At 34.0% G+C, this 16,953-nt stretch overlaps 1 protein-coding gene across 1 annotated transcript in view; it reads right to left on the reverse strand.

The window, feature by feature from the left end:
* Nucleotides 1-16,953, reverse strand: part of MS3_00004247 (uncharacterized protein) — a 230,582-nt gene that overhangs the window by 168,632 nt on the left and 44,997 nt on the right. Inside the window, exon 3 of the mRNA XM_051212143.1 lies at nucleotides 13,040-13,283. Coding sequence (XP_051072290.1) covers nucleotides 13,040-13,220 — 181 coding nt within the window. The 5' untranslated portion in view covers nucleotides 13,221-13,283. The remainder of the gene's footprint in view (nucleotides 1-13,039; nucleotides 13,284-16,953) is intronic.

Raw genomic sequence — 16,953 nt, forward strand, 5'->3', positions numbered from 1 at the left:
TTGGATAGAACTAGAAAGGAAGACCTAGGGCAGAATGAGTTGGAGAATGCTGATCAGCGGTCTAAGCTCCATTTGGAGTAACAGGCATAAGTAAGTAAATAAGTTAGAACATTTGGGATAACCATGGGTCAAATAACAAGATTATAAATAATCTGTATTTTTTCATTAGAATATTTCGCTTATATTATCATACGGCATCATTATTCTTAAAAGTAGATTGTTAGTTCATTTCAATTTCTATTTAAAAAGGGCATTATTAATTTATTTCAACGACCTAATGTAAAACATTTATATAAGTAACTAACATATAAACAATGAATATTTATTAACATAAAAGGGAGTATTTTAATGACAATCGTTGATTTTGCCAAGTAATAGATAATAGAATCAGCTTTTCCTACGGTTAATTATAATGTTTTGTATGCATTTTTATTTAATCATTCAAGTTATCCTTTGACTGAAATAGATATATGTTTTTTTTTTAATTTTAAGAATTTGTATGATTATATAACAAGAAATGAGGATACATGTCTCTTAAATGTGATATATATATATATATATATATATATATATATATATATATATATATATAAACATGATGATGACCTCATAGTTTACTGCATTAATGAATGTGTCAATAATGATCATTATTATATTAGGCGGAATATGTCGAAACAAATAAGAAAGACAACAAAATCTTGTTTAAATTAACCTGGATAAATCTTATTTGTTTTAATCTGACATATGAGGTCATATCTATATCTATATCTAACTATCTATCTGTATATATATATATGGTAAAAGTCAATACATTATTTTATAGAGCTTTAGTATTGTCTGGTACATTCTATTTTTTATTTTGAATATATACATACGCACGAAAAAATGTAGATAAAGACAGCCAGTGTAGCAGCAGTTTCTGCATCAGTAGGCCTCAGCATACACAAGGGGAAAACCAAGGTCCTCAAATTCAAAACGCAGAACAGCAATCCAATCACTCTTGATGGCGAAACTCTGGAAGATATAGAATACTTCACATACCTAGGAAGCATCATCGATGAACAAGGAGGTTCAGATGCAGACGTAAAGACGAGGATTGGCAAAGCAAAGGTCACATTCCTACAATTGAAGAACATATGGAACTCAAAACAACTGTCAACCAATATCAAAGTCACAATCTTCAATACCAACGTCAAGGCAGTTAGTTCTACTATACGTAGCTGAAACTTGGAGAACTACTACAACCATCATCAAGAAGGCACAAGTATTTATAAGTGGTTGCCTACACAAGATTCTCAACATCCATTGGCTGGATACCATCAGCAACAGCCTTCTGTGGGAGAGAACAAACCAGCTTCCAGCTGAAGAAGAAATTAGGAAAAGACGATGGAAATGGATAGGACATACATTACGCAAATCATCAAACTGCATCACGAGGTAAGTGCTAACTTGGAATCCTGAAGGGAAACGGAAAAGAGGAAGGCTGAAGAACACATTACTTCGGGAAATAGAATCAGATATGAATAGGATGAATAACAACTAGAAGGATCTGGAAAGAATTGGTCAGGACGGGGTTGGGTGAAGAATGCTGGTGAGCGGCCTATGCTCCTTCACGAGGAGTAAGTAACATTAGATTATGATGGAGAAAAATCCTGAATTTACTATTAGTTTAAATTTATATTGCTTAAAAGTCATTTTACTTATGAAGTTCTTGAGTTATAGTTTCTTAAGGATATGACTAAAAGTAAGTAGTATTGGGAAATTGTTTAACTCTTTATTACTATGTTGTTATTAATTTTATATTAACGCTTAAAAAGCAACGTTTCACTTTAAAACAAACTTGAAATTTAGTTATCATACGCAGCATACAATAAAAACATGCATAAAAACATGGTGATTCACACTAGTTCAAATGTAATTCATGATTAATTGAGTATAAGATTCATAACTAAATTCAATTCTAAGAGCAAAATAAGTAAACATTTAGTTTATTTCACTACAGTTTAGTTTCACAAATATGTCTTAGTAAAGCCTCAGAAGCATGGACAGGATAACTACATAGTATAACTATCACAGCGAAAGTATTAATCAACATTATATAAGGAACCATTTATTGTCCTAGTTGTTTTCAATTCTTTGATTAACATGAGTTAGATTGTCTATAAAAAAGAATGGATTTTCACGGAATCTAAGCTAAAGTTTCGTCGTGCATTATATCTTTTGTGCACTACACTTAACAGTGATTGGATATAATCATAACTCTAAACGAAATGATTGTAAACTTGAAATAATTTCAGATGAATAATACAACAAAAATATCTCTCTACATTTTAACAAACTTTTATTTTATTTTAGTATCAGAAGGAGTCTTTATGGATATTATAGTAAGATCATGAGTTAATTGAAGCTAGAACACAATAGAAAACCTGAAAGCACTGGATGGCCGTTTCATCCTATTATGGAACTACTCAGCAATGCACATCCACGATACCGCTCGCCAGATTCAAACTCAGGACTTATCAGTCTCGCGCAAGAGCGCATAATCTCTAAACACCTGAGCTGGTCGGCATCCAGTGGCGTTAATGTCTACCTTCAACTAGTTCACGAAATTGAGTGACACATCCACCATTGTCTTCAGTGATTTACTACCTCACAACAGATATGGTTGAACTCCACTGATCACTGCTTCACACTAGAACTTCAGGATATACCTCTTGAATCCAGTCACTAATGAGCACATATTATTAATAAAATATAAATCTAAAGGTAGGATGTATATAGAGTAAATCATTTGTTTAAAATGGCACATTAGTTAATGAACTATTAACCTGATTCATTAACTACTACTGATGATTATTTTCAGTTAAATTAGAAATGTTTTAACATTGATATTAAACCTATATGTTTTCACATGTATTGTTGAATTAAATTTGATCATAATAATCATAAAACACTATTATACATTGAAAATGATATCTTTGAAGTAGTCAACTATATATATATATATATACAATCATTAAAGTAATTAATTTCTCCATTTTCATATATCGCACGCTTTTAACATTTATCATTTAATAGTTAAAATAAATAAGAGAGAAAAAGAAAAAAAAAAGAAAGCTGATTTTAAGATAAATCAATTTTAATAAATCATTCAACTATGAAAATAATGAACACTTCGAAAAATATTTCCTGTCCTTTATTATAATGAATAGAGAATATTATAGTCTATATTGAATTTAACATAATCTCCCAAAATCCTACATTGATCATAATTATAATAATAATATTTACCAATGAATGATTATTATATGAAACTATCTATGTGTGGTTTTTATTTTGCATGATTGAATTTTTATGAATAGAAAATACATTGAAGACTTTGTACCGGATATTAAAATTCATAGATAACATTTATGATTATGATTATGATTATTATTATTATAAAATCAATGTATTTACCAAACTCACACGCACACATAATATTGCTTTTTATTTATATCACTATTGTCTATTCTTCAACTATTACTATTATTATGATTATTATTAGTAGTAGTAATAGTAGGGGTATTAGTATTATAGCTATTTTAGTTAACTCACTTTCCTTTCAACAGATATTAACAGTTCAGTATTAAAATATTAGAATAAGTTTTCTATAAAAGTAATACTCAATTGACATATTTGTATTTAACATGTGTCAACAATTAGATAAATAAATAAATGAAATTGTATGTTGTTGTTTTTTGTTTTGTTTTTTTTTTTTTGTGATTGACAGACCTGTTGATTTTCTGCTCTGTTTGTTTGTTTTGAAAAAAAAAATTTTTATTTACCTTGATTGCTATTTCACTTTTAAAAATATTTTTAGTATTTATGTTTGTCAGATTTTTGTACATTTTACATCAACATGAAAACTGACAAAAAATGCACCACCACAACAACAACAAGAACATCAACAACGGTAATAACGATAAAAATCTACTTTAGTTGTCATACTGTAGTGAAGAACATAGGTGAGAACAATCGAATTGTATTGGGCACAAAATTACAAAGTTACTTGTTAAAATAGAAAAACCATACTGTAATACTTAATTTGCAAAATGTCCAATAATTGTCTCGAACTTCATTGTTCTTGCATTTCCATACTAATTACTTTCTATTACCGCTATTCCTTTCTTGATCTTCCCCATCTTCTGCTGCCAACCATTACATTCCTTACTCGGGTTATGTACTACTTATATCGATGTAAGTAGCACGCACCACAATACTACTGCTTTTTCTCTCTACATTTTGCAACAAAATTCTAAATGTTGTATAAAATCAACTATTGTTTAGTGTTTTGTTGATTTTATTTTATAAATTGATTGAAATGATCACGAAATAAAGGAATTGGATTTAGTTACATATAAGTTTATGCTAAATATCCGTTTTACGTTAATTGAATTTAGTTGTGATTAACTTATTCCAGATTTAATGTACACGTTATTTTGTTGACGATTACTATTAGCTAATCATATAATCTTTTTATTTGAAACATGGCCAAATTTTTACATAGAATTGAAATTATTATTATTGAAATTACTATAATATACACGAACAACCCTTCTGATATTTATTAACATATGCTCACTAGTGACTGATTTCAAGAGGTATTTCCTACAGTTCTAGTGAGAAGCAGTGACCAATGGAGTTCAACCATGTCTGTTGTGAGATAGTAAATCACTGACGACAATGGTGGATGTGTCACTCAATTTCGTGGACTAGTTGTAGTTCAACATTAACGCCACTGGATGCCGACCAGCTCAGGTGTTTAGAGATTATGCGCTCTTGCGCGAGACTGATAAGTCCTGAGTTTGAATCTCGCGGAAGCGGTATCGTGGATGTGCATTGCTGAGTAGTCCTACAATAGGACGAAATGGCCATCCAGTGCTTCCAAACTTTATATGGTGGTTTGGCTTCAATTTACTCATGCTCTCAACTATTAAATTGTCTAATTGTTTATTTTTTGCTTCATTCATATTGTTCACAATGTATTGAATATTTTTTTGTTTCAGAATGATATAAAATCAGGCAATTAAAAAAGGTCTAATCATAAGTTGATGTAAATTAACTAAGAATTGTGAGAGAAAAATGATTCTACAACTAGATAATAGATGTACCATATAATTTTGTGAATATATATACTCACTTTACAATAGGACATAATTCGCCTACTGTTCAATCACGTGAAGATAGAAAGTTATTCCAATGACAATATACAAACTATAAAATGCTACGTCATAAAAATTTCTTTTTAAATGACCCTTATTTTTATGAATTTTACTTAGAAATAGGAAATATATCTTCATTCATTAAATTGAATAAATATTTAGTCTCCATGAATGCTTTCTGAAATAAACATAACATAAACGTAACATTAAAGTGATTAATTTTATAAGATAATTAATCACTTCCGTTTTTCTAATGAGAATAAAAGAATATAATGAATTAATTCTATATTTTGCATTTCAATCAAATGTTTAACATACTACTACCAGCATCTTCTACACCTACATATGTGAAGTGAGTGTAAATAAAGTTTTTTTAAAGAAGAATAATAAATTATATCATATTCTTTCCTATAGTAGTTTATGGCTTACTGACTTAAACAATGCATAATATATGAATCAAGAAAATGAAAACATTTATTTCTTTCAATAGTTAAGATCATGGGTCAGTTGAAGCTAGAACAACATGGAAAACCTGGAAGCACTGTACGGCCGTTCCGTTCTATTGTGAGACTACTCAGCAATGCACATCCATGACCTCGCCCCCTGCGAGACTCGAACCCAGGACCTACTGATTTCGCGTGCGAGCACTTAACCACTAGACCACTGAGCCGGCATCCAACGGTGTTAATGTCTAACTTCAACTAATCTACGAAATTGAGTGACACATCCACCATTGTCTTCAGTGAGTTACTATCTCACAACAGACACGGTTGAACTCCACTTGTCACCACTTCACACTAGAACTCCAGAATATACCTCTTGAAGCCAGTCACTAGTTAGCATATTTCTTTGTCAAAATTATTTCGTTTATTTTTTTGTGTTGTTGAAATGTTTTCAAACACTTTTGACAGAGAAAAGTATCTTTCCGTAATATGTTTTGTTAATTGAAATATGATTTCATAAGATACGGTGGTTAATAACATAAGGAATAATGGAACTGAAGTTTATATACTGACTGCATAGAACCAGCATCGCACAGTCGTAAATATTAGGAAAGATCTAAAACGATCGTAACTAGTTATCACATGGACAATTATTATTCCATATACTGATTATTGAAGAGTGACGAGTAGTGTTTCAAGCCGCCTAACATCTATACATGATACATGTAATGTCTTCTGGAACATGATGTATGTAATTCAATCACTAGCAAACGTTCAATAAACGCAACACTGATTACTTCACAGTAATTAACCAGTTTGGTGTCGTACACTAAAACAATCCGTTATAAACAAGTGAGAATATTGCTCATTTATCAAATAGTGTGAACGAACTTCTTACAAACATTTCAATTCAATACTTTGAAAGGTGAATATATACTTAACAAACCATTAAACTAATTCGTTATTTCGACATATTAGTACTTTCTGACTACAGCGCAAGCCCTAACTCTGCGTATACACAGTTTTCCAAAAATATTAATAAATAACCATTACTATGATTATGACATAAATAACATAATATTAACTTCCACTTCGAATTTGCGGAGGTAGATGTATTTTGTGTTTCACATCACGAAGTGATTTTATTGACACGACAATCTAAACCAGGTGGCAATGAATAATTACTCCGTTATAATATCAGATCCCTTAGTAAAACTCGTCCAAGACCATACCGGAGACCTCTGAGACTACAGTCAAACTCCGAACCTGTAGACTACTTTTATGTATCTAACGGCTTACACGTTTGATTTAAATCATTCCACAACATTTCGTAACCGTCTTCCAGTGTCGGTGGCAGGTTCGACGTAAATGAAATCGACTGCCTACGGCTTCTCATTGTAACTTTGTGAACTACTCCTTGCATTTAGTTCCCAGTTAGTAAGCGATTATAAATTAATTCAGGGTTTTATGAAGATTGTGGACCTACACGGTTTAAACAAAGGGTTGATTTTAATCGACTAGACGTGAAAAACCAAGTCAAACATAAGGCAACAACATATATAGTACGCATTAACACAAATAGCCATTTTACGAAAAAATTTGTTTGTAGACTACGTTTATTCAGCAAGATAAAACTTAACAAATAGTTGAAAGTGACATTTTTAAATAAATAATTAAATGAAAGCTTATTCTACTAAGGGAGGGGGAGGAAAGTTGCGACGTTGTAAAGATATTTTTTGTCAAGATCGCATCGCACGAAATGACGGTCCCGGATGCACACTGATGAGGAGTTCCATTTTTGGACGAAAAAGCCGTAGTGTTTACTAGTTTCAAATAGTTGTTAAACTAAAACCACTCTATTATGTACATTTATGAGTAAGTATTTCTGATTTATATGACTGTCAATTAAACAACAGATCTTGCTGATTATAAGATTTTTTTATTAAGGATAAGATTTTTTAATCAGATATAGTGTTTTTAAATTCTAAGGTACTGACATTGTAAAAGCGTAAATCTGTGTATTAGAATATAGTTTCGTTTTTCCATATGTGGTAATAAACCATGGTTAGAAGTCTGTTAAAATGGGTTGTATGTAATGCCATTAAAATACAACTAGATAAAATGTTTATAATCAAAGAACAAAAATTAGGACCAACAAAATACCTTATTCCGGTAATTATAGAATGTGTTAATAATGTCGTAAGAGTCATTTTTGCTGACTATTTATTTACTCATGTTTGCAAAATTTACCGTACTCAATGCACTAAAATTTTCACCAGGTTTTATTTTTTTGTTAACCGCCACGTTACGAACAGGCTGGATTCTGTAAGGAACGGTTGTGTACAGACCAAATCGTAACACTATGGATCATCGTTGAACAATTAATTGAATGGAATTTGTCGCTATACACCAACTTCCTTGACTATGAGAAAATATTCCACAGTGTGGATAGGAGAACATTATGGAAACTTCTTCGACACTATGGAGTGAGTAGATGAGAAAATCGTCAACATCATCCGGAATTCATGCGACGGATTACGCTTCAAATTGGTGCATGGAGAACAGCTGACAGACACATTCCAAGTGAAGACCATAGTCAGACAATGCGGCTTACTCCCCTAGTTGTTGACTGGATTATGAAGACCTGAACATCTGATGTCAAGCACGGAATGTAAAGGATAGCTTGGATGAGACTAGATGATTTAGACTTGGAAAAAAGCAAAGTCCTCAAATACAAAACGGAGAAAACCAAACTAATCTCTCTCCATGGAGAAACTCTGAAATATTTGAAATCTTTCACGTATCTGGTCAGCTACATCATCAATGAACAAGGAGGATTGTATGCAGACGTAAAGGAAGAGATTGGCAAAGGAAGGACAGTATTTCTACAGTTGAACAACATGCAACTGAAAACAACTTTCAACTAATATCAATACGAACGTTAAGACAGTTCTACTGTACGGAGTGTATCAACACTAAGAACTATTTAATAACTGCACATGGAATATTACAACTTCGATTTATTATTACTTTTAATTTGCATTCCATATCGTTAAAGCAGGGCTACTTAACTTTGAACTATTTATTTAATAGATAAATACTATAAGCAGAAATAGAAGGTGAGTAGCGATCGGGATCAGGACGCGTGCTTCGTCTTATTTTTGACTTGTCAGCTAGCTGTACCTGCAGTCCTAAACATCAATGAGCAGATTCAAACAATTAATACAAATGAATTAAACACATACGAAATTGATATTTCTTTCAAAAATTAGTAATTAACATTATTCAAAAGAAGATTATTCAACTTCTACTCCTTAAAATAAAACAATTCGGATAAACCTGATATTATAAAACTAGTACCAACTATTCTTATCATAGTTTCATAACATTCTTGGAATTAAAAAGAAATAAGATACTCTATAGAAAAAGAGAATTTCTGAAATATACTTTTTCTAACAGTTAGATATATAACTCTGTAGTTTAATCTAAGTAAAATCCCTTTAGTTTCTAGATCTATGGTAAATATATGAAAAATTCATTATCAATTAAACTTAAGTCTGTAGCATAACATTTGAACCTAATCAATCTAGACACTTAGTGAAAATCAACAAAAACATTTTCGTATAATGGAAATTTGAAATTATTTTTAAAGTTTATTATTGAACGTTAGTTGATAAGCGGAGATAACATTGAACATAATGAATGTACATGGTCATTTAATTCACAATAGTTAGATTAAAACAATAAATTCAAATGTGGTCTAGCTTCAACTGACTCATGATCTCATCTATTAAAATTACTATAATATACACAAACAACCCTTCTGATATTTATCAACATATGCTCACTGGTGACTGATTTCAAGAGGTATTTCCTGCAGTTCTAGTGTGAAGCAGTGACCAATGGAGTTCAACCATGTCTGTTGTGAGATAGTAAATCACTGACGACAATGGTGAATGTGTCACTCAATTTCGTGGACTAGTTGTAGTTCAACATTAACGCCACTGGATGCCGACCAGCTCAGGTGTTTAGAGATTATGCGCTCTTGCGCGAGACTGATAAGTCCTGAGTTTGAATCTCGCGGAAGCGGTATCGTGGATGTGCATTGCTGAGTAGTCCTACAATAGGACGAAATGGCCATCCAGTGCTTCCAAACTTTATATGGTGGTTTGGCTTCAATTTACTCATGCTCTCAACTATTAAAATTCAAATTATTAGGTAAAACGCATTCTGAATTCAAAGGATTTCTTGTCAGCTAACTGTAATTTTAGTAAAAGTATGTTTGGATGTGTACCTAAAGTGTTGCAAAAACAAATAATATCAAATGACACATTAAGAGTAGATGATGAATATCCATCGTCTTCTTTTGCCAAAAATATAGTTCAATCAGGTCATAAGACTGATCTTCTTTCAGCTTCCGGGGTGTTATACAAAAGTGATCAAGGGCGTATACTAAAGTTTGTTGAAGCTTTAACCATAAGAAAATCGACACACCTTGTATGTGTTCAAAAACAGTTTATTGTCACGTTTAATCTACCCTGGTTATAATGTTTCATTATCCAGAGTGGTGAGTATCTGTTATGTCCCGATAAGCATAATGGATGACAACGTTTGCGATCCATTTATGGACTAATACTATGTGTACATTTTTATCGTATAACTGTTAAATAACTAAACTATTCATATTCATACCCCTCTTATTATGAGCGTTATTTTGACCTATGAACTAATATTTTACGATTTACCATTCTTGAATTATTCGCTGTCTATTAATTACTATCACCCACATCCACAGCCACAGCCACGTTTGGCTAAATCTCGTACAAATGTTGTTTTCCATTTAATGGTACGATGTGATCTGTCTGGTTGGTATATAAACCCAGTTTGCTTGAAATAAATGATTCATATCGCAGAGGCTGAAACTCGTGTTCTGGACTTAACTGGTTGGGCTAGGCAGGAAGTAGGACCAATAAGGACTCTAGACTACTCGTACCTATTTTATGCGCATTGGTCCAATCGATAATTCAGTGCTCTGTAATTGACGGTATCATTACGTTATACAGTAGCAGGGCGCACAGGCCAGAAGTTATAAAAGTATCACATTATTTCTAAGATTTTTTTTTCAATTATCTTTATTTCCTGTTAATACTTATTTGTCTAGCTGACCATTGAATATTCTATATATAAACGTTCTTAAGAAGGATGTGTATGCGATAAGATTGTGCAAAATATGTTGCATTATATATATTTCTCATAAATTTCTCATAACCAAAGAGGTATATACATTAGTAACAAGCAGAAATATTAAAAATAAATCGGGTTGTAAAATTCTCACTCATCAATATATTCTATGACATAATCATAACAGAAAACTAACATTAAAAAAGTACCTATCTAATTTCAACCTCATGATTGGATTTACAATATTAAAAAAACATTGTATAGATTATGCATAATTCAGACTTAACAAATAGGCTATTGACTCATATCTTTATGATAAATTATTCTATATTCCTAGAAAAAAATATAATCAAGAGTTGTTAATGTCTTTTTTCTAACAACTGACATACTACTTCCTGAACTAATGAAATATCAGATTCATCTATCTGATTTTGGTGATTGTTACGACAATGACAGTGACAATCAACAACAACAAAAACAAGTGTATTTTCCACTCATTAATGTTGTTGCCAAAATGAAATATGAAAAATAGTCAATCTATTGTTGTATTCTATAGTTTAAATAATAAAAATATATATTAGGTTTTTAAATAATTGAGGGTTTAGTTTAGCTACTTAATTACTCATAAGTAGCCAATTGCTTTATACATAAATATTTAATGGATTACTTCATATGAACATTTTTATTTATATATGAGATTACTTTACACTTTATTAGTATGATCAGTAAAACTGTCTGTAAAGTGAGAACGTATTGATTCTATATAGCATATATTATGAAATATAGGTCTATCGAATAGAACATTCTTGCTGAAACAAATACAGTGATGCTTCAACCTTAACTTGGATTGACTACCTTATATTCGATGAAATGATCAGTCACATGAAGAACATAACAGAATGAGCAACAACTTTGAATATTGATTATCAAATAAGATGTAAAGAGTTATTACTCAAATCTGATCAATAATTCAGTATATTAGGTATTTACGATATAAATGTAGTGGCATTTCGATGTAATGAGATCTTCTATCATTGCTTCCTATGATCACAACCAAAGAGATGCTGCTTATGTTGATTATCCAAAAACAATACGATTTTTTTTCACCCAGTGACATATCTACGGGTGTAAGGAGTAGAAATATCACTGGAAAGTTTTTGAATTCATTGTTTGTCATATAAATGAGAATTTGTTACTATTTATTACAAATCTGCTTAACAGTATGAGAATTCCATTTATAAAGTGGTAAGCTGTTTGATATTCAGTTCAGGTTTTTTTTAGAAAAACAAACAAGCTTTCTAGAAGACAAGGTTTACCATTATTTCAAGTGAATGGAATGTTGTTGTTTTTTCGGAAGAAACTAAATGAAATTGTTTTAATAATTCAAATACTGATCATGTACAATGTGCATAATGACTACTGTTTCAGTGTCTGAGATGATTTAATATAATGATGAATTTTACATGTATAGAAAAAAGCACTTTTTCTTCTTTAATCATTTGAAGTGGATTAACAACTGTTGTAAGTATAAGAATCGGAAATGGTTGATAACGAAAAATAAAATGATTGTTGAATAAAACTATAAGATTCTCGTCAGCTGCTTACAACCTGTGATATTTAAAAATCATAATTACACAATGGGTTTAAATTGCTTACATCAGAGAGTTTGTCTGAAAGTTATATTGAAGAAATATTCGTAAAATATATCATAGGTGTAAATGAAATTAATAGACTGAATATTGTAAATATATTCCTAATGTTCAGTCTATAATTTAAACTACACCCATGACATACTGTACGAATATGTCTTCAATATAACTTCCAATTAAAACCCTCATGTAATTTAAAACCCATTATGTTATTATGATTTTTAAATCTCACAGATTGTAAGCAGCTGACGAGAACCTAAGAAATAAAATGAATTCATGCTATACTGCTAGAATCTTTGTTCTTGCTCTTTTCAAAATGATAAAAGGAACTATGTGTATAAAACTATAAGAATCATTTTATTATGATTCTCGATAAGTAGTTCTAATCATCAATTTAACTCAATATAAATCTTTATTGTAGTAACAAAATCATAAATGTTCATTCATATTCTTCATCCATTGCATAAAATACTATCATTTAAAACAAAGTTTACAAATATCATCTACATAGTACAATAGTACAATAGTATAATAACAGTACTAATCAACAGAATAAACTAACTTAGTCGAATTTCCTTCTTTGTTCGTATTAAATGTTCTTGATTACATTTGTTTGTATTAAAAATTTCAGAAATTCTATTAGATTGATCAAAACACAATGATGTAGCGAAAACGTTCTTCATTTCAATGAACATTATTAAATAAATAATCATAATAATTGATAAATGTTCTTTCAACATCATGTCAAGCAGTTTGATACAATTTGCCCATGGAATATTTCATGAATTCATATGGATTATTGATACCTGTTAAAGAATAAATAAATGTGAAATTGTATTATTGTATTTGGTTTGTGAATAAATAAAAAAACTTTCAGAATGTGAATTTGTGAAGATTATAGTAATTTCAATAGTTGAATTCATGAATCGATCTAAGCTAGACCATCATTTAGAACCTGAAAATATTGAACGATCCTATAGCTGTGAACCACATATAGAGGAATTCAGACACTTCAGTTCTATCTGAAGTTTGTGCTGATGATGTCGTTGAGAAGAACGATGAAAGCTCCACGACCAAAACATCCAGCTCAGAGAACAAAACTCCATCAAAATCATCCACCTGAACTACAAATCTTCTCCACCATATTTATTCTGATAACTGTAACAATGATCTATATTTTTGGAAACTGGAAAATTTTAGCGATATTTATTTATTTATTTATTTATTTGAACACATAAATATTGCTACAAGAGAGAGCCAATATATATGCGCCACACAAAACAATGAGAACTTGAAGAGAAAGAAAAAAAAAGATAAGGAGCGTGAAAAAAAAGGAACAATAACGAAGAGGTTGGTGTAAGGTAGTGTAGTAATGATAATAGTAATAATGAGGGAACGGAAAGGTACAATCGGAAGAAATCTTTCAGTTAAGGGAGACACAACCACTTTTTATGAAGAAAGTAAAAGAAGGTTACAGCAGGATCGCCACTGGCTTCTATTCTGAGCCATATCTGATAACGTCTCTAGCCACTGTGTAGCACCATCTCTCAGACCCCAACCAGGGAGTCGTGAAGGACCAACACAAGCCAGTCCTTTGCAGCTTTCTTTCATACCACGACACCATGTCATGCACTGACCACCTCTCCGCTTCTTCCAACCAGTCCCAGAGTCGGCAAATAATGCACGACGTGGAATTCTCTGGGACGACATTCGGAGAACATGTCCAAGCCACCGAAGTCGGTGTTTCAAGATGGTGACACCAATTGAATTATCATCTCTGTGCCCGAAAACACGATGCCGAACCTCTGCATTACTGACATGGTGTTGCCACTGAATGTCAGCAATCCTTCGAGGACAGCGATGATCGAATACAGAGAGTCGTCTAACGTCCTCAACTCGGAGAGACCAGGTTTCACAAGCATAGAGCAAAACTGCTCTCACCGACGTGTTGTAGATCCGACCTTTTACAGCCAGACTAACATCACGAAGGCGCCAAAGGTGGCCCAGATTGGCATAAGCCGCTCTGGCTTTAATTATACGTGCATTGATCTCATCACTCACACCCCCATCAGCACTTATGCAGCTACCCAGATACACGAACTTCTCGACTACTTCTATCTGCTCACCATCCAGAGTGAGTGCAGGGTTAGAATCCTGCCGCTCTTGTAGAAGTACTTTGCACTTCGAAGGTGCAAAGCTCATACTGTACCTACGGGCACTGATTGTCAACTGATTAAGTGCGGATTGCATGCCTTGGGCATTGTCGCACAGTAAGACAATATCATCCGTATACTCAAGGTCGAGAAGTCTTTCTCCGGGCAACAGATCCACACTACCATTACTTACATCCATCAGAGCTGTTTCCAGAATGTCATCGATGGCAAAGTTGAAGAGGAATGGTGAGATTGGGCAACCCTGCCTAACCCCACTTCTCGAATGGAACAATGGAGAGAGGTGGTTGTATGCCCTCACTTTGCCTGAGGTGTTTGTGTATAGGGCTTTTAGGATGTTAATAAACTTCTCAGGCACACCCTTCTTCAATAGACAATCCCAGAGAACAGTCCTATCCAACGAATCGAAGGCAGCCCTGATGTCAAGAAACACTACGATTGTTGGCTTTTGATAAGTATGACGGTGTTCTAACATTTGGCGGTGGGTGAAGATATGATCAATACATCCTCGACCAGAACGAAAACCAGCCTGCTCCTCGCGAGTCAATCTTTCTCGGGTTTTGAACAACCTACGAAGTATGACGGAAGCCAATAGTTTGGACGCAATCGGAAGTAGACTTATCCCCCGATAGTTCTTACAGGAACGACGTGAACCCTTTTTAAAGATAGGGACAACTATCGACTCATTCCATGACGTTGGTACACTCTCTAGTTCCCAAACCTTTGTAAACAACGTCATCAGTTCCTTAGTTAGAAAGTCTCCACCATCTTTAAAAAGAGCCGGAGGTAAGTCATCCGGGTCAGGTGATTTGTAACGCTTCAAGAGTTGGAGTTCCTTGCGGACTTCCGCCTCATTCGGTGGATCAGTCGTCACCGGCCATGGAGGGCAGGACAGTCTGACCGATGTTGCCGGAGCAGCAGGCCAGTTTAACTGCCCTTCAAAAAATTCTGCCCATCGTCCAAGACGTCGATGGATGTTAGTGATTGGCATCCCATCATCCTCGCAGATTGTTTCACTCACACCAGAGTTCTTGCTGCCAGTGGCTCGGATGAGTTGGAAGAGCTTCTGGTAATTACCAGATGCAGCTGCTGCTTCCAACTCATTAGCACGCTTCGACCACCAGGCTTCTCGGTCCTTACGCAAGCTTTGCCCAATTTCCTTACGTAACATCCTTAGTTTGTGGTCAAACTCACGGTCACCCGGAGTAGACCGACGGGCTTCAATGAGTTGTAAGGAGCCTGAAGAAAACCAGTGCTTATAAGCGGGACGTTTTGCGAACCCACAACTGACTGTACCCGCCATTTTCATGGCGTCATGCAATTGCAACCAATGCTCATCTATACTTTTCGGTGGAGTGGTAGCTAGCCTAGAGGCTAGCTCGGTTCGATACTTACTTGCAACAGAAGTTGCAACCAGCCTGCTAACATCAATCTTTTGGTGGCGGTCACTTCGTTGTCCACTGAAAAGTAAGGTAAGATTGGCGCAGACCAAGGTATGGTCAGAGTCCAGATAGGTACTACAAAAGGAGCGGCAGTCTTGTACACAACCACGTCAGCGGTAGCTGATCGCGATGTGATCAATCTGAGTCCAGGCTTGAGATGCAGAGGGAGGACGCCAGCTGGCACATTGTCGATGACTGTGCCGGAGGTTAGTGCTAGCCAGAAACAGGTTGTGGTCTGTGAACAGTTGCAGTAGACGGTCTCCGTTATCTGACCTGCGACCAACGAGTCCCCATCGACCACCTAAACGACTCTCTTCTGTGCCTAGACGCCCGACCTGAGCATTCAAGTCTCCGGCTAGTACTACAATATCTGTCGAACGCACTTTCTGGAGAAGAACAGATAACTGGTGGTAAAACTCATCCTTGATTGCATCCGGGCTGCAATCTGTCGGGGCATAGGCGGAGATGACGAAAAGACATCGTTTCTCACGCCGATTTCTTCTCACTTTGATGGAACTTTCTAATCTAACAGCACATAACCGACTGTTAATGGGGATCCAATCGACTAGTGCTGCCTCAGCTCTAGCGCTTAGTGCGACACCAACGCCAGCAAAACCAGACAAAGATGCCACAGGGTCCCCGGATAAGCGCACGTAGAACAAGCTTTTTGAAGCGACGGATGGAGATCGAATTTGTAGTACTTCGCCAGAGTCTTAAATACGGGTCTCAGACAGCAGACGTCGATATTAAGACTTTCTAAAGACATAGCCAGCCCTATCTGTTGTCCGACCTGCATAAGTGTGCGAACGTTGAAGTCAGCCAGTTTGAATGGTGCACGTGGCTTCAGAAAAACTGCTTCAGTA

This window comes from Schistosoma haematobium, chromosome ZW (assembly GCF_000699445.3).
Source record: "Schistosoma haematobium chromosome ZW, whole genome shotgun sequence".
Taxonomy (NCBI): Eukaryota; Metazoa; Platyhelminthes; class Trematoda; order Strigeidida; family Schistosomatidae; genus Schistosoma; species Schistosoma haematobium.